Source organism: Misgurnus anguillicaudatus, chromosome 8, assembly GCF_027580225.2.
Source record: "Misgurnus anguillicaudatus chromosome 8, ASM2758022v2, whole genome shotgun sequence".
In the NCBI taxonomy this organism is placed as follows: domain Eukaryota; kingdom Metazoa; phylum Chordata; class Actinopteri; order Cypriniformes; family Cobitidae; genus Misgurnus; species Misgurnus anguillicaudatus.
This window is the reverse complement of record NC_073344.2, coordinates 32,757,620-32,782,534: the sequence shown is the minus strand read 5'-3', so window position 1 is coordinate 32,782,534 and position 24,915 is coordinate 32,757,620. Positions and strand designations below refer to the sequence as shown.

The following is a 24,915-nucleotide window of genomic DNA, read 5'->3' as shown; positions in this document are numbered from 1 at the left end:
GAAGTTCGGGGAATAGGTTTCGGATGTTTTTCTTGAAGAAGGGAAACGCTTTAATCAAACAGTCTTTCCTTTCGGTCTCTGACGAAGATTTTTCGACTTAATCTCCTGAACTAAAGCAGGAAACTCCAGTTCCTCACGGATCCAATCAGAGAATCGCCTCTCTTGAACTTCAAAACTCCAAAATAACACAATATTGATTACACAGGAAATACACACTGACCCTTTTATGTGCTAATGGCCATCCTGACCTATTTTACACATAACATCTACCAAAAGTCTAGAGAATCCCTGAAAATGCCTGCATCATAAATTCCTGATAGACATAAATGATTGAAAATCTAGATCATGATGTGTGGATCTTAGCATTTTTGGCAATTTTTGCTTTTTAATGGTATGGGCGATCACATCAGGAAATGGAAAGAAAAAGGAGGGACAGGATCAGGAAATTACACTTGCCACACTTGCATTCATAGCACCTAAATCGGCACCATGCCTTAAAGGGACAGAAGTAGGATTTTAATTGTTTTATTAATCAAAATCAATGTCTTTATTCATGTCCTCATTGGTGTCAAATGGCCTCTGACAATGATCGGACTTTTCTTTGTAAGCTTAGAAATTCTTCTGTTTACTTACATTGAACGGGTAAGTCCAAGAAGGCTTCCATGTCGTATTGATAAACTATAATAGCAGAGAGGGACAAAAAGCACTAGCCTACCAATGCGTTTCTACAACGCGTTTTCATTCAGAACACGTGAACCAGCTTAAACGGACAAGGAGATCAGTGATTACATAACGGCTACCATAGTTGCAACACGCATTTGGAAAAGCGAGGCGCTAGAGAGCAATATTCGTTTGATTACAATTACAATTTCACCACTAGATGGGGGTAAATCCTACTTATTGTCCCTTTAAAGGAATAGTTCACCTACAAATGAAAGTAAGCCCATCGTTTACTTACCCTAATGCCATCCTAGGTGTACTGTATACCTGAAATGGTGGCACGCCGGCTCCTTATTGGTGTTTAAAGGATAATTCCGGTATTTAACACTTTGAGTCTCATTTCTGGTTTGTTTTGGATGAACTACAGTGATGGACACAGAAATTTTGACAATGGGTCGTGTCTTGGGTCGTATCCATGCACAAACATGTCATTAAAACAACACTTAACGTTAATTTTCAAAACTGTGCTACTCACCAAGTGGTTCGTGGTGTTCGTTGATGATTAAAAACAAGTTGTGTAGCGAAATACAGTTTCTGTCGTGTTTTATTTGGCATTTTGTAAAATTATATTGACTTCTCTTGGAAGACTCATTGCTCGCTGATATATCACTCTGCCGCCGGGAAACAGAAAAGGGTCTATTTACATGTGGTCGTAGTTTTTTCGCTCAGTTTCTCTCAGAAGAAATTTTTCCCATATTTGTAGGGCTGGACCAGAATATTCGAATATTCGTTCCGTGGGTTGACATTCGATTTTTAGTTTTGAGATTCGAATATATATATAAATATTTTACAGCGTTAATGCAGAGCTTTTGCCAAGCAGGAAGCGCGCTTCACGCTCCCGCTCCATAGGTGGCGCAAAGAGACCAACATCCATAGCCAACAGCCACCAAACGGCACCAGTGGAAGAGATCTCCTCGAACGGAAAGCGCGCTATTATTAGAATTCACGATAATAGTGTTGTAAATAACGTTCAGTTTCTTGCAAAAACTGATTGATTTGCTTCACAAGACGTCAATATGTCACACGGAGTTATGGGGGATTACTGTTGTATTGGATATATATGCTTCAGCTCTTAAAGTGTGCGGATCTGTTGACTTGCATGACGGAGCACTGGGGTTTCTGCAAAATATCTTCTTTATTGTTCTGCCGATGAAAAAAACATATTGGATGGTGTAAGTGTTATAAATAAACTTGATTTTGAAAGTATGCTACCGTTTTATTACAGTTTGTTGGACTATGTTCATTCATGCTTCAGGCTCAAATATAGAGCGGAAATATATACGCGGTTGTGAGGTATCTGAAAAAATAGTTCCACTATAGTAAATAACACGGATTGAAATCATACATTGCGCCAATATATTTGTTTTTAATCATCAACGAACACCACAAACCACTCGGTGAGTAGCACAGTTTTGAAAATAAACGTTGAGTGTTGTTTTAATGACATGTTTGTGCATGGCCATTGACTTCCATTCTGAAGCAGTCAAGAGACGCTTCTAAATGAGTCGAAAAGTCAAGACACGACCCATTGTCAAAATTTCTGTGTCCATCACTGTAGTTCATCCAAAACAAACCAGAAATGAGACTTAAAGTGTTAAATACCGGAATTATCCTTTAAGATGATTGTTGTTTCTCAAGAGTTTCTTGTTGTCATATGCGTTGTGACGAAGCACACAGTCGCGAGACACGTGAGAACCAATGATCTTCTTACGTACCGACGTGAAGACAACGTGACACCATTTTAGATCATACACAATGTATAGATCGTTCACATTTAAGCACAACCTCCCAATCTCTAAGTAAGCTCAAAATACAAATTGTGTACCCTCACAAATGTATGCTTTCTCTGAGACAACACTTTTTAAGCTCTGGTGGTCCACTGTGATGTGTCTTTATGATGCTTACATAGATGTTGTCTTTCCGGTATCGCTGATGGAGGTTGTGCATGATAGCAGCTTCATGGAGATCCGCCAGTGTGGACATGTCCTCCACTCCATCAATGCTGCTCTGGTGCATGGTGAACACCTTCTCCCTGTTGACCTCCGCATGCTGCAGGTACACCACCTGAAACAGAGCGACAGATTACAACCTGCTCGCACACATTACAATGTGCTGACATGCCAACATGCGTGACTAGTACATCAAAAAAGGGCAGGGAGCCCTTACTGGGTCATCTTAAAGGGAATGCCTGCAGTTGAATAATGCATTAGTCAGACAGCAGGGTGTCCTCTGGATGGAGCTTTTCTGTTTCTCACAGTGCAGTTTGGCTTTTCTTTGCACTTTATACCCACCAGGCCATTTCCTATAAAGCAGTAAGTACAGTGTGGCCTAGTTTAAACGCAGGAGAAAGCAAAATCTTAACAATAAAGATATATGTATAACTGTGTGTCTGGTTGGAGGAGGTTATATTATAGATCCCATAAAATTAAAATAAGACTTTGTTGCCAATGTTTGTCAGATTTGAGGTCATTTATATGCTCTGATTTCACAAGATATGCAAAAATGAAATGTACTGTCTTCTGGGAAAAATGCAGATGCAGATGAATTTTGCACCACATTTTAGATGATTGTCCATTTAAGGATTTTTGGAATGGTAAAACGTCACTTAAAAATATGGTTTATAGTTGTCACTAATGCATGTTTGCTATTTAAAGGACAAGTTCGGTATTTTACACTTAAAGCCCTGTTTTCAGATTGTTTATGATGAAATAGAACGGTTTTGACTGAAATTTCGATATATGCGGCTGCCCCGAGAATTTTCGGGTGTTTGTGTTTCGCCTCCCACCTCTACAATCGGTTTATAGGTGCACTGGAACAATCCTTCCTAAAATGCATTAAACTTTAATTTACAAAGACGTAAAACTCACCGAGTGGTCAGGGGTGTTTCACTTATATGCTCACACAAAAATCTCTGCAAAATACGCATTCCAACAGGTTTTATTGTAGTTTTTGCCAACTCCATTGACTTGTATTAGATGTGCTGTGAGGTATGGTATTACTCCGCGCCGGGAACTTTGTTTCTATTCTTGCATTTGGATTAGCACCACCACCTGGGCTGGAGTGTCTATTATTCAAGCTCTCAGCGGAGGAATACGGGTGTGAGGCGTTTGGAAAAATAGATCCACAAGTTAACAACGAATGCTAAAACACCCGTTGGAAAGCATCTTTTGCAGCAATTTTTGTGTGAGCATATCAGTGAACACCCCTGACCACTCGGTGAGTTTCACGTCTTTGTAAACGAAAGTTTAATGCATTTTAGAAAGGATTGTTCCTGTGCACCTATAAACCCATTGTAGAGGTGGGAGGTGAAACACAAACACCTGAAAATTCTCGGGCCAGCCACATACGTCGAAATTTCAGTCAAAACCATTCTATTTCATCATAAACAATCTGAAAACAGGGCTTTAAGTGTAAAATACCAAACTTGTCCTTTAAAGTCCCCATGAAATCAAAATTTAAAGTATTGGTGACTGAAGTTGTGTGTTTCTCATATGCACCAATAAAAGAAGAATTTTGATTCTACATTCTAGCAAAAGGGGACACCAGCTTTCCCATGTGCTCTCTCTCTCTTTCTCTCTCTCTCTCTCTTTCCCACCCATTGCCATGGCAACCAACGAGCATGCCCAGATAAAAAAACTAGATTAAGAATCAATACAGCTACTAATGTATGTGTGCATCTTTGTATTGTGTACAGCATACCTTAGCTATAGATTTATGTACTGTTTCTACTCAAGTCCATTATGTCAGTCACATAGGTGCTAACACACACGCACACTTACATGCATAAATATCATGCCGGAAGACCAGACACAGAGCCTGATGTATGCCATTTGTTACATGCTGTTATATTGAAGCTGGCAGATGTCGTGGTTGGGTAGTAAAGGTCAAAGGTAATGAGCTGAGACACTGTCACTGCTGATCAATACGACTGACGGTAATAACATTGACCTTTCAGAATCGCCTCAAAATCAGACATTATTTAAAACCCAAGTCCGATTAGGAATAATCGTGTGTTTGTGGGTATTTGTGTGTTTTAAAGAAGTCGAATCCAATAAACACTTTTATAGCAATTATGTGAAGAGTACTTCAAGCGCCATCCAGCTTAACCAGGTGCTTAAGCGCTGAAACAGCACAGGGCTGTATTTAAATCCCTTTTAGAGCAAATGTGCCTAATTAAGGCTTTATAATAGATATTAAAGTGCACCTATTTCACTGCTAAAACAACGTTATTTTGTGTATTTGGTATAATACAATGTGCTTGCGTGGTTTATGGTTCATTAAAAAAACACATTATTTTCCACATCCTATACATTTTTGTAGCTCCAAATTTTCTGTCTTCCTAAAACGCATGCATTTTGTACAAAACTCATTGATTTGAAAAACGCTGTGTCCTTGATTGGCCAGCTAATCTGTACATTGCAATTGGCCTGAATACCTCTGACGTCAGCCGGAAACGTGACGCTCCTTACCATGTTTGAAAGATTGGGTCACAATGCAATGCTAACAGAAGTTAACTTACAGGCTGTGAGTCCGAAGCGGGAGGAATTATGATAATGCCAACAGCAAGCTGTTGTTAAAACAGTTAAAACTGTTGCTAAACTGTTGCCTAGAATCCGTTTGTTTGTTGTAGTCCAAGAAAAGTGATTTACGTATTGTTGCAGCCTGATCTCACGAATTTCCGTGGGATAGTCACAGAATTTTTTGCTCATTTTTCCGTGGCATTCTCACGGATCTCCGCATTTTTCCGTGGCCCTGCTAGGACTGTCTTTTTCCGTGGCATTCTCACGGATTGGTTACTTAACTGTTTTGTCCTGTTTTCTTACCATTTTCGCTTCGGTTTAGGGTTAGATTAACATGAAATGACATCCCTACCCAAACCCAACTCTAACCCCAACACCAGGCGACAATTGTTTAAAGTTTAAAAAATATAAAAGAATACATCAGAAAAAATAGTATAAACCAACAGTTAAAGTGACATACTAACGCAAACACCAAATCTAACCCTAAACCGAAGCGAAAATGGTTTGAAAACAGGAAAAAGCAGTTGAGTAACCAATCCGTGAGAATGACACGGAAAAAGGCGGAGATCTGTGAGAATGCCACGGAAAAATGAGCAAAAAATTCCGTGTCTATCTCACGGAACTTTGTGAGATCAGGTTGATTGTTTCCTTTGGGGTTTGTACCTTTTGCATATAGTTCACATGTACTAATACACACGCACCAAAGAAAATATAAAATCATGAATCAGACCATAGGAGCTCTTTAAAAATATATTTTTATTATGATTTTTTTCAACGGAATGCTATATGCCTGCTTCAATAACATTTGACTATTGCCCTGAGATTATAACTGTGCATATATCCAGAGTCATGGTGCAGTGGAGCACACTCTTGTCATTTTAAAGAGCTGATTCAGGTGTCAGTCTGTGGATGTTGTAGAAAGGATGCCAGATTGTGATAATGCTGCATCATCCCCATAACAAACTGTGCCAAATTTAGTTCAGCACAATAACTCAATTCACATGTTAGGACTGGTGTGCAACTGTGGGCATATCAACATTCATCATAATGTCTTCTTTTAGTCAAAGGTTCTTTAAAGAAGCAATTCTTTAAATATTTTTATAATCTGAAGAACCTTTTTTTAGCCCTAAAGAACATTTTGTGAAACAGAAAGGTTCTTCAGATGTTAAAGGTGCTTTAAAGAACCATTTATACAGAAAAGGTTCTTCTATGGTAGGGGCAGGCAACGTCCTGCAGATTTGAGCTCCAAAACTGATAAAACCTCGCCTACCTGTACTGCCCTACAAAGGCTAAGTGCAGTAATTATGCAAACACTTAAAACCGAGAAAAATGCCCAGAAAGTTTTTTACACAAGCCAGTCAAACATGTTACTGCAATTTTGGCACACATGTTTTTCTGAAATCTGACAAAATTGACCAAATGCGTAGTTACTGCGCTTTGGCTTTGTAGGGCAGTGTAGTTTTCAGGTGACTCTTTAGACCTTGATTAGGTTGTTCAACTGGGCTAAACTCTGCAGGACATCAGCAATCCAGGACCTATGTTGCCTACCCCTGTTCTATGGCATCGTGATGCACCTTTATTTTAAGGAGTGTACATGTTAAAAAACATGAGGGTGAGCAAATAATTACAGAATTTAAAGGGGTGGTTTAATGGTATTTCATGCATTCTGACTTATTACCACAGTTATAGAGTTGTTTCCTCATGCTTAATGTAGGCAAAGTGTCAAAAAAGCAGTTGGGCATGAAATGCACTTTGCCAGGGTTTGTACAAAGTTCTGAAAGGTTTTTTTTATTACGGGTCCGGCTGACGTTTCAGGGGATCACTTCTTTTTATGGGCGCTTCCCCCGGAAAACCCCGCCCACCCGTCAATCAGCAGGAGAACGCTAGAACTTGCAAACATTCACATCACGCGACAGCTTTGTTTAATTTCAAAACTCAACAATGGCACAAAAGAAGAAGTGTGTTTTTGGATGTAAGGAGAAGAAAGCCAGCCTTATGGAAACAATGGATATAGTTTATTATCCGGGGTAGCAGCGGAGTTTTGCGTGCGCTGGATTTCATTGAAAAGTCCCAACCGGGTCATGAGTTGCATGCGGTAAGACAGACTTCTGTCTTATGTTGGAAATAGGCGCGTGCATATTATATAAATTACACAAAAATGTAGTGAATCGCAAGTTAAACAGTTTTGTATAGTGTTGCATGACTCGTACTCGCTCCTCCCGCGGTAGTAACTCCTCCTTCTTCATTTCTTCGTACGTTAATATAAAGATTCTGTAAAGCTAATCTTTCTTTTATAAATCTGATTAAACTAAAGACTCTTCGGAGATATAAAGGATGTAATACTACTCTATGTACTCCAGATTAACATCAGAAATGCAGAAACAGCGTGTGTTACGTGAGATTTAATTTCTGGATGAGCCATCATTTTAAAAATAAGTGAGAAATCGATAAATGGTTTGAAAACAAAGCTATGGCACGTTAATGGTTAAAATACTTGTTATCTGAGTTCTTGCGAATAAACAGCAGTGTCCTTTTAATAGATCTGGTGATAAATATAGGGGCAGGGTCACATGATGGCAAATTTACAAATGAAAAAGCGACTGTAAAAAAATCTGCTGTAGTTATGCAGCCGTTTCCCGGGAACTTACTGTAGATTTAAATTTATGTTATTTACTGGCAACAGTTTATCAAAGTTTTATGAGCATTAAACATTAACAAGAGTTTATCTTAAATAAAATAAAACTATAAAAATAAAACTATAAAATAACCTCATGCAAAGCATTCTGGGAACCAAAAATCCTGGGAAACGTTTTTTCCTTGAGATTTTGGTTCCCAGAATGCTTTGCATTGGGGTGTTTTATTCTGTAAAAATAAAGACTTGATTATGTTTAATCTTCATTTAACTGTAAACAAACTTTTGCCAGTAAATAACCTACATTTACATCTACAGTAAGTTAGTGGCAAACAGCTGGCAGTAATACTGTCAGTATAAGCATGTGTGTGTTTTTGGTTGCGAGCCTGTGATGATTATAAGTGTGGATGCTTGAAAAGAGAGATGAGGACACCTTCATGCTCCATTTTCTCCACCCACCCACATGCACAGCCTTGGCATTTCTCTCCCCTCAGTGCATGGATATCCCTTCAAAGCTGTTTGATGTTTGAAGCTTCTTTGCATGATTTAGAAGAGGGCAGAGAAAAATAGAGAGAGAGAGAGAGAGAGAGAGAGAGACTATGGAGATAAGCAGCAGTGCCCTACATTCATACCAGCAGCAGAGAAACACATATATTTCCCCCAAAATCAGAGGGATACAGAACAGAAGAACTTTTGCATTGCATCATGCCATCCCCAGCTACATGTATAGATTTAACCCCTATGAGTGAGCTACTGACCTTCATACATGTTCACCCAAAAATGATTTACTCACCCTAATGTTGTATGCTTATCATTTATGATAAAAAAAAAACATATTCTTCATACATGAGGGTGAGTAAATGATGACTGAATTTGTATTTCGTGTAAAACTGTCCTTTTAAGAGACAGATGCGGTGTATAAGCCTTCCAGTCATGTAACCCAGAGTCTTTTTTAGACCTTATTAATTTCTCAAATTTAGGTCATAGTCTATATTTGTGCCTCAGAGTTCATCTTAAATCCTGTAAAAAAATGTGTTTGCTTAGATGAATGGTAGGAAGCAGATACTCACAGACCAATGAGGCCACAAACCCACACACACAATACTTTTCCAGATATACTGATAGTAACTTCATATGAATATTGAATTCGTCAGGCGACTTTTCCATTTCCTCATATTCAATGTGAAGGGCTTACAATGCAATCTACCAATGACAGAATCAAAATTCAACACAATGAAATGTTTCAAAGGTTGTGAAAAGGTTGTGATAATAAATGAAGAGTTCAGATGCAAAACCCCCTAAGTGCGTCTGACATGTTTCCTGTAAATAAGTAATTTTTATATACTCTACCAACAAACTAGAATTTTTTCAATGACCCAAGACAGCGCATTTGAAGCAAAAGTTTGATAAATGTATAATATGTGCCGAGAGCCAATATCATTACCGTACTTTCCGGACTATAAGCCGCACCGGAGTATAAGCCGCATCATTCACAAATGCGTCATTAAGATGAAATAACATATATAAGTCGCAGTGGACTATACGTCGTGTTTATTTAGAAAATTATTTCACGAAATTCAAGCTGAAGAACACACATTTAATCTGGAAAGGCGAGTTATTCAACTAAACAATAGCAGACAGAACAGCAGGCTGAATAGATGTCTGTACATTAAAGTAATATTATCAGTTATTTAAACGATAAACCATAGCAAACCTGGAAGGTAGAATAAGCTAAATTAACCGAACAAGCCGACTAGCGTGAAGTTCACATACATGTCATTCCACATTACTGAATCCATTGAATACATAAATACAGAAGCAGCATATGGTGGACTCTCGCGGCTGTAGACGGTAATTATGTCTCTTGCCTCATAAATGTCCAAATTAATTCATACTGATTTATAAGGCGCACCTGACTATAAGACGCAGCACCAGCCAAGTTATAAAAAAAAACGCGGCTTATAGACCGAAAATATTGTATCTCCTTTTTTGACAGAGATGCCGTTAAGCAGCCTTTGCATCTGAGCTCTTCATATAGTGTATACAGTAAATGCATGCATAAACCACATGCATGCATTTGTGTATGCAAACATGTGTAGACAAATGCACATATACATACACATACACTGCAAAAAAATATTTTCAAGAAAAAATGTTCTTAGTATTTTTGTCTTGTTTTCAGTAAAATTATCTAACAATTCTTGATGAGCAAAACGACCCAAGAAAGTAAGTCTAGTTTTTAGACCAAAAATATCAAATTTATGTAATTTTGGGCATAAAACAAGCAAAAAATCTTCCAATGGGGTAAGGAAATTTTTCTTGATTTTTTATTGAATTTTGTGTTTTTGTTTACCCCATTGGCAGATTTTTTTTGCTTGTTTTAGGCACAATATCACTTAAATTTGATATTTTTGGTCTAAAAAACTTATTTTCTTGGGTCGTTTTGCTCATCAAGAAAAAGCATCTTAATTTAACAATTTTTAGATATTTTTTAGGGATGCATGATATATCGGCCGACATATCGTTATCGGCCGATAACAGCTTATTTTTAATATTATCGGATATTGGTCTGATAGCAAAATTAGGCAGATAAATGAAAGCCGATAAATGATGGATTATTTTGGTTTGTTGAACCACTTCACTTGCTCATTGCTGGCCATGTGGAGTTTTGATTGGTGCTTTCTGTGACATAGCACGAAGATGACACGTGTTGCGGGCTTAAGAAGAGTATGCTAGTCTAGCGCAAAGACAAGATGTCTGCAGTCTGCGAGTTTTTCATTGTGAAAATAATATGAATATTTATCTGCCTATATATATATATATCGGTTATCGGCCCCCAAATATAAAGAATTATCGCTTATCGGTATCGGCCAAAATTTCCATATCGGTGCATCCCTAATATTTTTACTAAAAACAAGACAAAAAGACTAAGAATTGTTTTTCTTGAAAATAATTTTTTTGCAGTGTAACTCTGCTATACAGTTTCTTTCTCTCAGCTGAATCCAGAACAGTGCAGCTGTTATTATTAGCGTGGCAGCATAGTTCTGCCAACAACCCACAGTCATCACAACTACTTACAGTACCTCCATTTGCACTGAGCGTGTGTTGTTTAATGGCTGATACAACTGTTTAATTACAATTAAACCCAGAAACAGACTTCTGCCTGAGATCGGTGCACAATTTGAGAGATTTACTCTATTTTATAGAAACTTTCAGTTGAAACAATCTACTTTAGTTTGTGACTGACCTGTTTGAAAGTAGACACCAGGCATGGGTCTTTCTTCGGTTACATAAGCAAAAGTCTGCTACTTGCCCACAATTATAACAGGTGGTTAGACGCACTAGTTCATTGCGTATCATACGAGATGTCTTGGACGATTTTCTCCAGCTATGTCCTCTTTGAGAAGACACCCAGTTGCCATGACAACATGTATTAGTAGATAACTCTGTAAGGGCCGGTGCTCTTCTATACACTCTGCAGAGTGATTAATTCTCTGAATATACTATCACATTGCACCAGAACAGCCCAAAGAAACGTAGCTGAGTGCATTTGATTGTCATATAATACAGATTGAAGATTCAGTTGCCAAGCACAGTCTTTCACATGAATGTTCATAAGAGGGTGGATGTATTGATTTAAGCTCAGGTCACTAGACACCCTGTTAAAGAACGCACATGTCTGTGATTTCCAAAGAATTATAAATGATAAAACCCCACAATATACTGTGTGATTTTGCAGTGACATTTGCTGCCCAAATGTAGAGAAAACCCAACCTACACAATCACAAGCATTCAGATATTGACGCACATACACAATCTTTAGTTCTGTTTTGATGACATTCACAGCACAATGCAATGCCAGTTTAATCTCTGACTCACACAGCACACATTCACCCATAAAGGCCATCTGTGTGTTTTTTCTGACAGGTTCTTACCTCGCCGTAGTCAGTGGTGAGTACCAGTGTCCCATCTCCACATGAGTTCACTGTACATGGAAGCAGCTGATCTTTATGATTCACCCACACCCGGGCACCCTGTGAAACACACAAAAACAGTCAGACACACAATACCAGATTTATAAGCACCTATCCAGCAAAACAAAATCTGTACATTGCTATTCACCACTTTAAATTTGCAACTTTCAGGATGAACTCCGGGTGGCTTTTCACACTCACCATGCCCACACACATACACCCCATGCACACAATGCCCAGACACAGAATTTAGCCTGATTTAATATGTTTGACCTCCACATAGGTAAACAGCTCTTTTTCTAGTATCACACACACACACACACACACACACACACACACACACACACACACTCACACACAAACACACACACACGCAATGAAGAAAGCAGTGTTTGTGTTCTGCTCTTTTCTGTATCAGTCGAGTGCAGTTGTGTTTAAGGGCTGGACTGAATTATGTAGAGCTGTATGAAGTTAAGCACAGTTTATAATTTGGAAATGTATTGATCCTGTCTCAGCTTCAGTGAGGAAAGTCAATATAAGAGCACCAGCATCAGAAGATGATCACATACTAAGACTTGAGCACTAAATGAAAAAACACTTCAGCATGCTTGACATATTTGGACATACATTTAAACCATTACAGCATACAGTAGAAATAAAGTTTATCTCTTATAAACAAAATGCCCTAATATGAAGAGTATATTGTCACAATAATGTATAAGGTGATGCGCGGTCACATTGTGTTATTAAACAATAACCTGTTTTGTAAATGCTAGAGAATTAAAAAAAGGTCACTGTGAAATTTATGTAACAGGAAAATGTATAAACAGAAAAATGACTGGAATGAAACTAGAATTAAATAATTATACTAATTTACAGCTGTTTACATCTTGCCATAATAAACAACTTGCATTGTTATTCTAGTTCGGAGAATATAATTCAGCAAAAATATTTTTAAAACTATGTGATATCTTCTGTATGTGACTAGAACCAGTCTTCCTACTGTAAATGACAGCAAGTCCAGACTTTGCAGGTCTATTTATAAAGCCTTATAAAGTCTCTTAGTTCAACCAAAAATAAAAATTCAGTCAGAATTTACTCTGCAACAGGAGGTTGTTCCAAACCTGTATGAGTTGACCACAAAAGAAGATACACTCACCTAAAGGATTATTAGGAACACCATTCTAATACTGTGTTTGACCCCCTTTCGCATTCAGAACTGCCTTAATTCCACGTGGCATTGATTCAACAAGGTGCTAAAAGCATTCTTTAGAAATGTTGGCCCATATTGATAGGATAGCATCTTGCAGTTGATGGAGATTTGTGGGATACACATCCAGGGCACGAAGCTCCCATTCCACCACATCCCAAAGATGCTCTACTGGGTTGAGATCTGGTGACTGTGGGGGCCATTTAAGTACAGTGAACTTATTGTCATGTTCAAGAAACCAATTTGAAATGATTCGAGCTTTGTGACATAGTGCATTATCCTGTAGGAAGTAGCCATCAGAGGATGGGTACATGGTGGTCATAAAGGGATGGACATGGTCAGAAACAATGCTCAGGTAGGCCGTGGCCTTTACATTGGCACTAAGGGGCCTAAAGTGTGCCAAGAAAACATCCCCCACACCATTACAACATTACACCGTAACAAGGCATGATGGATCCATGTTCTCATTGTGTTTATGCCAAATTCTGACTCTACCATCTGAGTGTCTCAACAGAAATCGAGACTCATCAGACCAGGCAACATTTTTCCAGTCTTCAACTGTCTAATTTTGGTGAGCTTGTGCAAACTGTAGCCTCTTTTTTCCTATTTGTAGTGGAGATGAGTGGTACCCGGTGGGGTCTTCTGCTGTCGTAGCCCATCCGCCTCAAGGTTGTGCGTGTTGTGGCTTCACAAATGCTTTGCTGCATACCTCGGTTGTAACGAGTGGTTATTTCAGTCAAAGCTGCTCTTCTATCAGCTGTAATCAGTCGGCTCATTCTCCTCTGACCTATAACATCAACAAGGCGTTTTCGCCAACAGGACTGCCGCATACTGGATGTTTTTCCCTTTTCACACCATTCTTTGTATACCCTAGAAATGGTTGTGTGCTAAAATCCCAGTAACTGAGCAGATTGTGAAATACTCAGACCGGCCCGTCTGGCACCAACAACCATGCCGTGCTCAAAATTGCTTAAATCACCTTTCTTTCTTATTCTGACATTCAGTTTGGAGTTCAGGAGATTGTCTTGACCAGGACCACACCCCTAAATGCATTGAAGCAACTGCCCTGTGATTGGTTGATTAGATAATTGCATTAATGAGAAATTTAATGGGTGTTTCTAATAATTCTTTAGGTGAGTGTATTTTGATAATAGATGGTAAGCATATAGCTGACGGTACTCATTGATTTCCATAGTATTTGTTTTTCCTACTATGAAAGTCAATGAGTACCGTCAACTATGTGCTTACCATCTATGATCAAAATTTGTTTGTGATCAACAAAATAAATAAACACATACATTACCAGGGGTGCACATAACTTTTTTGTTCTGGTTCAAGCCCTGAAAAGTGAAGCCAAAACGTCTCGATCGTCCCCCAGTGACTGGTCCCAGTATAGGTCTTAAACCCCACCTCCCCATGTTATTCAATGGGACTTGAGACCAACAAAAAAAAAAAATTACACTTCAATTATCTTTTTTCCGAGCTAGTTTCTGTAATTTACTGTAGTTTTTAATCACGCTGATGTAAATTCAAATGTTTGTTTTTAAAATAAGTTTGTGTTTAGTTAGTTATTTAATGATATAAAAACGGTGGTGTCACGCCATGATTGACAGCTGTGATATCGTGTGATATGCGCATTCTGCGACCGCGAGGGCGGGGTCTTGATTTCGCGGCTTTACTTCCTCCTCACTACTGTGCAGGACTGGTCCCGAAATCGCTACTGCGCAGACTCAAGACCCAAGATGTCAGCGCCGTATCGTGACACTGGCGGCTTCACTTTTCACCAATGGAAGAGCACGAACAAGCGTCGTCCATCTTTTTTTACAGTCTATGATTGTTTCACACACATTTTTTAAACTGCTTTTATTTATTTCATGTGTAAAAGACTTTTGCTAATATAATCAGGGCATTTTGAGATGATTTAGTTTTAAAATGTCCAGTGACTGTTGCACCTCTGCTAACACACATTAAGGTTAACACGTTTGTAATAACTATCTTACCAATGATGCATGGAGCAATCCCTAAAATTCCAGCAGTACTCAAAAGCGACTTTTAGAGCAGTGTCTGGTGTGCATTTTTTACTTTATTCGCACATGCGCACCTGCGCACCAGTTATGTGCGCCCCTGTACATTACCATCATGTATTAATAATATTAGTTTGTGTTCAACTAAAGATAGGAAGTCATATAAATCTGGAATGGCATGAGGGTGAACTGTTACTTTAATCTTGATCTTTTTCCACCACACCTACCATCGCCACACATATACACACAAAATCCCTGAGGTAATATGAAGTGAGCATGGTGTAGTTGGGGGAGGGATGCAACACGGTTTGTCTGTTACATAAAGCCCTTGAGAAACCAGTGTTATTGATGATCTGACCACCTTTATACGTCTGCCGTTCTACCCTCACCCATATGAATTCTTCCATTACTAGCAAAAATGCAGCTTGAAGATTCATTCATTCAGTATTGAGTACACAACTCTTAAAATCTGACCAGGTTTTAAAACACTAGACATCATATACTTGCCAGATATGCATATGTTTACAGAGAAACATACCAGACTTTCAACAAATGAATTCATGAAACGCATGAGAAATTAAACAAATAGAAGTGTTGACTACAGAAATTTTGTATATATCAAATTTTGTGAATATCTACTTTTGTAGATATTCTATCAGTATAGATTCTATAGAGTATAATGGGAGTCATAAACCACAATATGTTTTCTAAAATTTGCTAAAACATGGTTTAATATACTATTCCTCTCATATCCTTTCCCCCTTCATACACTGATTTTCTGTGACATCTGTCATTCCTTACTCTCCAAAATCTGCACACCGCCTCTGACTTTCATTAAAGGTACAATTTGTATGCAGTAAAAAATATCCAAAAATGACTAGGCCAGTGGTATATATTTTGTCCAGTTGTTAGTGATTCTTTAAAATATCTCTAATGTTTTCAACTACTTGTAAATTATGAGAAAATTGTCATTCTAAACAGTGACACGGGGCAGTACAGTCGCCTGTCAATGACATTAATATCCACGTTAACCTTTGTTACCGCCTTTACTGACATACAAAACACATGACAACAGTGTCGTGGACAAATGCGGAAGTATGCGTGAGTGTATAGATGGTTTCATCGGACGCACGTGCGCTAACGCGATACACGTCTGGATTCGAACTTTACTTCCGGTTTCGTTTTTTAAATGGTCTGACTAGTTGCTAAACTGATTTCTTGAACAAATGTCTCGTCGAACAAAAAATTTTAAGGCAGCAAAGTATTTTTTATAGCCTGGATGCCAGCTGATCTTAGCCCCGCCCACAACATTTTGAGAACGGGAAGATCGGTCTGGGGTTTCTGCGTTGAGGAGCTACTATGCTAGACCCAAAGCTGGTCGAACCAATCAAATTGTCAGGGCGGGCTTTATACGATGATGGACAGATGATCAACAGTAACGTAATGAACCATGTCACCAAAGAGCGCGTGTATTGAATCTGTTTACAACGAAATGGCTGCCGCTGTAGAATTCAGATGTGTCGATTCTGACATTGAGTCTGTTCTAAAAGATAACGACAGAGCATTGATTTTAAAAGAGGAACAGAGAAACGTGAGCAAGACATTTGTTGATGTTTTTGCCGTCCTTCCTACGGGATTCGGCAAAAGTTGGTCGCAACTGAAATTGGTATCACGGCGATGCAACTCGCCGTGCATGACTAGATGGATTTAATTAGCTGTCGTTGCCAGCTTCTTTTCGGAAGCCCGGAATCGTGGTTGCTGAATAAGTGGAAGGACATGCTAGGCTCCAATATTTTCAAGCCAACGTAATGGGTATCGTCGTGGATGAAGTTCACCTAACGTACAAATGGTAAGAGATAGTCAGAGGCATTTTCCGTTTGAGACACGCCTCATAATTATAGCTCAATGGAGCGGTATCAGACTCAAATTCTGACTAGAATTGAGTATGACAACGTCAGGCTATATTTTTTACAGTGTAGGTAATCTATGCGTTGTTTTTTGCTTGTTATATAAATAAACTACGTTGAAAGAACTTTGTTGTTATTTTTTCTTAGCGGACTTTACCAGAAGTTACGTGCGGACCACGACAGCCGCTTGTTTATGTTGTTACTGCTGAAACAGTCTATAGGATATAGGTGCTTGTTTATTGTAGGTTAACTCTTTCCCCGCCATTGACGAGATATCTTGTCAATTAAGAGAAAACGCTTCCCCGCCAATGACGAGATTTTCCGTCTTTCCGCAATACCGCTATTATCCACCAGGTGGCGCCCTTCCGCAACTTTTTTAAACCCTGTGGCAAGCTGCTGCATGTCCGTGTCTGTTTTAAAGATCGCTCTGAATGGGATCGCTATAAGTCCGTCACAAACATGGAATTATCTCTGCTTTTTGCTCAAAATGTGGTGTTTTTGCAGAAACCTACCCATATTCAAAAGCTGATTACAAAAGAACTACTCAAGGTAGGATGAAACGTTTTTTTTTTGTTTGAAAGCAGAGGGTCTGTTCTTTCATTTGGTATATTGTATGTTTATATATCTGAAGAAGAACATTTTCTGGAAGGCATTAAACTTTGGCGAAAATCATGAAAAACGCTGGCGCTGGCTGGCAACTTTTTTTAAAAATGCTGGCGGTGAAAGAGTTAAGTTTGTTAATCTGAACACTTAATTTTGTGCTGTGTTAACACACCATCGAATTGAACTAATACTGTAATATCTATGACTAACAATTTCGTTTTGAACATTACACGAAACCTTACATAATGAAATAAAACGGAATTTATAAAACTTGATTACCTTATCCGTTAACATGATTTCCTTTCCTGTCTGATTGATGGCCATCAGTGGTTAAGTTAAAGACAACAAATCCCGTCATTCCACACTGCTTCAGAGCGTCATTAATCTATGCATTGTTACTGTTTTGATCGTGCCCCCTCTAGTGGCAGATTCTACAAATTGTACCTTTAACTATTGTTTACTTGTCCAGACTGCAAATCAGGGCAAAAATCTAAGCAATGTAGTGTATTCCAGCCTTAAATCAATTGCACAACCTTGGCAAAACCCCTATCTCTGAAAAAATTAAACCTTTATAACAGGGGTCTTCAACCGTTTTGTGAACAAGGCTACCACAAGGGTTAAAACAATCGGAAGGGCTACTTTTTCACAAATTTCATGAGCAGAAACAAAAACACTCACATTGAGAAATAGAAAGTGTGAGACTCAAAAATTCTGGATTCACACAACTAAGGAACTGGCAAGCTTGGCAACTTGTCAAAAACAGAGAGCAGGAAGACATGTGTGAAGATATTCTGAGATATTTTTGTATCAAGATCTCAGTTGCATGCCTCCCTTTCTTACAGTATAATGCTTTACAGCACTTTGTCTGTATTTGTGCCCTGTGGGGAGAACTTCAACCGCTCCTGTAGTTACTGTTGGCAAAGGTATTTGTAACGTTTTCCCAGGCTTTGATTTTGGCAGCTTTGCAGATGAAATTGAAGCTCGAAAGATAGCAGCTGAACAAAACCCGTGAAGTAACCAAATATCTGTATAGTATGAAATTAGTTTTTTATGTCTAAATCTATGTCAGAGTTACTTCAGAGGAGAAAACTCTTAAAGTCTTGTTTAATATTTAGGCCTCTAATTTTTTCTATTCTCTCTATTTTTCTATTATACTTGATCTGACATATTATCACATAATAGCCTCGTAAACATTTTAATATTTTACAATATTTAAATAAAAAATAACCTCACTCATGTTTCCCAACCTCATGTATGTTCACCCACTATCGTGTGAAAATCCCATTACACGGCACTTCCTGTGTGGTTACAGTATCAATTATACATGACAGAAGGAGATGGAAAGAAAAACGAGCATGTGAGAGAGAAAAATGAGCGAATCAGAGAGGAAATGAATGATAGATAAAGTGGATGAACTAAATTGTGTGCGAGAGAAGAATGCATAAGAAAAGTGTTAGGAAGGTTAGACATCTTACATTGCTGCGCCTCTTTGATTCGTCTTCAACTTATGGCTTTAATATTTATTTAACATTTATTCACATGCACAACTTGGTTTATGAAGCTTTTGCTTCATTGCTTCATTCATTTTTACAACAATAACTCTAGATGTACAAGGCTGCTAGATATCTAAACTAGTTACTAGTGTGTTCTGGGTGGTCATTCCAAAACTGTTTTATTCTGGTCCTTAGGTATGATTTGGTCCTTTCTAAGGGTGCGTCTCATTTCTCTGTCTTACCCCTTCCCCTTACCCCTTCACCTTGGTTTTGCGCGTTCATGTGAGGCGAAGTGGTGTCTCAATTCCCAGTTTGATCAAGGGCTAGGGCCAAGGCGTAGGGATACATAGCCCTTGAAACGAAGTGTGATAATGACCACACTTGAAAGAGAGGGGTAAACGTTAACGTAGGAATATCTCAGGAGAGCCGGCATCAAGACGTTTTATTGATGAAAGTCGAACTTTCAAGGAGTCGAAAAAATGAAAGTAACGTTATTTTCTGCAATTTAATTTAGATTATATTATGACACACATGTTTTATGATACTTTTAATAAAATGTTCAAGCGGTTTTAATTGTAATGTTTTTGTTTTGAATCGCTAGTTAAGGCGCTAGCTAGCAGCTAAGTTATGCGCTATTTGTTGAGCTCCGCTTAGGCAATCGAAAACACAACCTGAGACAACGGCATCTTCTTTGTTTGTCAACGCTTGTCTGTTTACGTAGCAACCGGTTAGCGGCAAGGGAAAGTGACGCAAACGGTAATCGAGTCTCATTTTTTAGACGAATGATCTGTCTTACCCCTTTCCCCTTTACTCGGTTTCGAGGGGCAAGGGGAAGACGAAGACAAAGGAGAAGGGGTAAGACAGAGAAATGAGATTGGCCCTAAGTCTATTTTTTTTCTTCATTCCATTGCTTCCTCTCACTGACACATTGACACAACACGCCTAAACCCACACCCAATCCTAAAATCCAAATCACTGCCCACTTTTTGGAGTCACACTTTGTTTCAGGGCACTTATTAACCCTGGAGACCGAGGAATACAACACATGTCTGAAGGACCACCTCTCCCCCACGACTGTATGTCTTCTTTTAATGTCTTGCTGACAGATTTATGCATCTGCAAGTGATGAGAGGCGGAGATAACTTTAAGCGGTCAGACAGTTCACCAGGGCAGTAGAGGAGTTAATAGACTATCAAGCAAGATATATGTTTTCTGGGCTGGAAAGGGTGGGATTGTGTGTGTAGGATAGACGTTCAAATATGACAGCATGTCAATACCATCCAATTTCATTGGTTCTTTTGTGTCACGTCACGTGACAAAACACACCAATGAAATCTGACATTTTTAATGTGCCACCATATTTGACCCTACCACACTGATCTATGCATTTTTATGAATACACAATGTATTGTTTGCTAAATACCGTAAGCTTAAGATATGAATAGTTTTCTTTCACATATGGCCCTGTCCCAAATGGCGCACTTCATGTGGACTTTCGGTCTCGTGGCCTTAAATTGCGCGTGCTTGCTTAGTCTACGAGTCCGTAGGGTGTCCCATCTGTGATTTTTACGCTTTGAAGTGTGCTCATCAGTGCTTCCTTTGCCCCCTTGATGCGGTCTTCGGCGAAGCCCGCACTGCAGCAGGCTTCGCCCGCTTTACCAACACAGAAATCCTTGCGAAAGAGCAATCAGACCAATCAGACAACGGAAAGGGAGGAGTTCACACTGACAAGCAACTTCTCTTCCTATTTCTGGAGTGACGCTCGAGTCTGTCCCAAAATACGACTCCGGTGCACCTACGTGGACTGGCATCAGGGACCCTAAAGTCTGCACTACATGATGTCACCTCTGAGGAGGACCACAAGTCCGGAGTGTGCCATTTGGGACAGGGCCTATGTATCATTTTACTTCAGAAGTCATATGGTAAAGGTGCAGTGTGTGAATTTTAGAAGGATCTTTTGTAGGGCTGCACGATTTGGGTAATTTTTCCCATTGCGGTTATTGATGCTAATATTGCGATGTGCGATTGCGATTATACGAAATGGTATCATGAGTCAACTTGATGGGTTTTAAGGAAAATCCACACACAGTTTAGCTAAAATATGTATTTGTAAAACTAGAAATGTTTTCGTATTGCCACGTGATGTAGCAACTGCTCAGTGTCAGTAATCCTAAATCCAAAATACCGCCATACAACATACATAGAGTTTTTTTTTACCAGATCACTGTTAATCTCCTCTGCATCCATCTTCGCTCTGGTATAAGTGACGACGCACACCACACACGTGCATGCCACACGTGCACTGCCTTTTTTGTTCGTTTTTCTTTCTTTTTTTAAACAGCAAGGAAAATCATCAAACTGTTATCAGAAAGTTTGTGTTAACAAGTCCAGACATTTATTTATTTAATATAATTGCAACATTTTGCTGTCATATAATCGCACAGGCTGACATCGCGATTGCGATGCGATTAATTGTGCAGCACTAATCTTTTGACAGAAATGCAATATATACTACCTTTCAGTGGTATATAAATACCGTACACAATGAACCGTTATTATTTTATTACCTTAGAATAAGCCATATCTACATACACCGCGGGTCCCCTTTACATGAAAGTCAACATTTTGCATCAATGCTAGATGCCGCTAAAATCTACACACTGCATCTTTAACTGAATGGATTACTTTAATGATGGATGGATGGGCTTTTTGGAGCTTTTCCATGTTTACCGCCATATGGGAAGATAACATGATGGCATTCGAATATAAAATATTTAATTTGTGAAATTAAGTCATACACAGTATTTTTATTTTTTTATTTAATTATTTATTAATTTAGCCGACACTTTTATCCAAAGCGACTTACAATTGCTATATATGTCAGAGGTCGCACGCCTCTGGAGCAACTAGGGGTTAAGTGTCTTGCTCAGGGACACAATGGTGTGTCACAGTGGATCCACTGCGCCATCACCACAGTACATTTGAATGGCATGACAGTGAGTAAATTACTAGAAAAAACATTTTCATATCTGGGTGAACTATTCCTTTAAGTCATCTATTTGGGCTCTAATCACAGCAGGGTGAAATCACAGTGTAATCAACTGATGCTATATCAGGAAAGGCGAAACTGGGGTTTTAATGATAAAGGAAGTTAATTATAGAGAAGACCTTGCTGTTTGCGTTCTGATAATGATATAGCTGTACAGCAAGCAAGAAGGAGAAAACAGGATGGTAATCTACCAAATGACTACAGTCAGGCTTGTGCCACACAACAGTGATCTCCTGGGAACATTCAAACAGATGACCTGAAAATCTGCGAGGTTAACAATAGACAATAATGACAATTGTAACCTACTATGTTACTGTAATCCCACCAAGCTTCTACTATCGCCATCAAAGGGTTTAGTACAGGCATGCACGGCTGCTATGGCAACAGGGTCGTGGCAGCAGGTGCAAGGTGTATATATGTATATATAGGCAATAGTGGAGTTGACAGGGCAATAGGACGAATATTAAAATATTGCATTGTGGAATTAGATACAGTAGATTGGAAAAGGGATATAAAGTAAAGCTGAACTGATGTTTGAATGCCAATACAGAGGATGAAAAGGTCACATGCAGCAAGAGTGTATATTTTTAGCTCGCATATGTGTGTGCTGCATAAGCCAAACCATTTTTGTTTTGATGGGTGTGACACAATCCCTTTCTCCCTCTGTCACACATTTACACATTTCTTTCTTTGCATATATCGTACATCCATACTGTCTATTGTCAAAAGCCCCCAATATCTCTAAATTACTTATCATATCTTCAACCCCTGGCTATTTCCAGAATAAAGCCCTGGAATGATTAGAGATTTTTGGGGTTGAAACATCCCGGTAAAGGGTACAGCACATATTCTGACTGTCTCATACAAAGCTTACTGCTCCAGACAAGTGCAACAGTATGAAAGACCTTTCTAATTATACACAAGGGACGTGAAGAATGACTCGACCTGATAAAGGCGCTGAGAGAGAGAAAAGGGAGGTTTTGGAGTCACAGCAAGGGGCATACATGCATCAACTCTGGTGGAAAGAGATTTGCACTTTTCCCTGGAGCGGTCTGTCAGATCTGCTCTTCACAGACAGGCAGAGGAGGCTGATCTGGGTCAGGAGAACTTTCCTCATTGCATCTCTCTGCTAACTAACACTCACACATGCATGCACACTGCACAGTCAGATCTCAGTCTGTCTCTGTGTTTTTCCTCCATCTTGATTTTGATGATCATTTAAAGTTGCCGCATATCCTCCTCATGCTGTCAAATTTAAAGGTGCCATAGAATATAAAACTGTATTTATCTATGGCTTAGGTATTCTGTACATGGTAACTGGTCATTAGCCATAAACACGATTGTTTCCTCCTTCTTATCAGTCCTTCCAGAAAAACGCGAAAATCCTCGATTTTGCAGCACGGTTTCTTAAAAAATGAGATGGAATATGCGGGATATTTATTCAATTTATGCGATGGAAGTGCGGGAATTTGCGAAAATTGCGGAACTTGCAAAAACTGTGGAAATTTACAAAAGCTGCAATGATGTTCACGTCACATAATCACGTCACTTCATAACGTTCCCATGGCAACAGAGGACACGGCAGCATTTGTGTGAAGTAAATGCAACATTTTTCAACTTTCTGCTAATATATATGTGACTTTTTGCTACGAAAATGCGGGGATTATGAAATCATGCAAGCCCCGCATATTTTGTGCACGGAAATCTGTGATTAATGCAGCGAAAGTGCGTCGTATTTGGAAAAAATGCAGCCCCGCATAAATATCGCGTTTTTCTGGAGGGACTGTCTTATGTAAACCTTGTGCATGCAAAAGACCGCTGAAAAACAGGCCAATGTCATCATAACACAGATCCTACGATACATTCACATGGGGCGAAGGCGTTAACGGCTGAAGCGTGGTCAACAGCAAATCACTGTGGCCGCAACACATGCTCTGGTCTTGGCTGGCTCTGCCTAGGTTATTTGCATAAGGCGATCTGATTGGCTGACGCACGCGTTGCTGCTTGAAAAGTTGAGAAATGTTCATGACGTGGCGCCGATGGATCCACAATTCAGTTCGGCAACGCATGCCGTCACGCATTAAAAGTGAACGGGAAGCTGTGATTTCGTCCACGTTATCCGCATCGCGAAAATCATAGGGCTAAATGAATAACTTGCCTCATCTTACTCCCCTCCTTCAAGTCTAACTGACACTGTGATTGTAAACCAAGAGCGTGTGCCGCATCTGGAAGTGCTTGCGCAACATTACGCATAGTGCGTAAACATTATCTATCATTTTTTTATCATAAATCCTTTTGACGCGTGTGCATATTTTGAAAAGAGGCATGATGCACATGGTTCACATGACAACAGTTTCTGTTAAATCTGTCAAAACCAAAATAATGAAGAAAAAAAATGCAAACATGATTTAAAGCGATAGTTCACCCCCCAATTTTTTTTCATTATTTACTCACCCTAATGTTGTTTCAAATCTCTATAAATTTATTCGTTTTGCTATAACATTTTTAAAAACGGTTTGTAAAAACCAAGAAGTTTTAGAGCACCACCATAAAACTATGGAAGTAAATGGTGCTCCAAAACTGTTTGGTTACAAACATTGCTTCAAAAATGTATCTGCTGAACATAGAAATGTATATACAGGGCCGGAGTGGGACTCATTTTCAGCCCTGGAGTTTCACGCCTAAGACCGGCCCACTTTAGTTCACGACTGACTATTAAAATAATATCTTTAAACCCTCAATAGTATAAGTCTGCAGTAGTGCACTGTTCTCTGCAGCCTTGC

General features: G+C 39.0%; 1 protein-coding gene across 1 annotated transcript in view; it reads right to left on the bottom strand.

Moving 5' to 3' along the window:
* Window positions 1–24,915, bottom strand: part of myo10l1 (myosin X, like 1) — a 75,339-nt gene that overhangs the window by 41,938 nt on the left and 8,486 nt on the right. The window contains exons 2-3 of the mRNA XM_055213074.2: window positions 11,808–11,906; window positions 2,626–2,784 (exon numbers count right to left, since the gene is read on the bottom strand). Of these exons, the coding sequence (XP_055069049.2) occupies window positions 2,626–2,784; window positions 11,808–11,906 (258 nt within the window). The remainder of the gene's footprint in view (window positions 1–2,625; window positions 2,785–11,807; window positions 11,907–24,915) is intronic.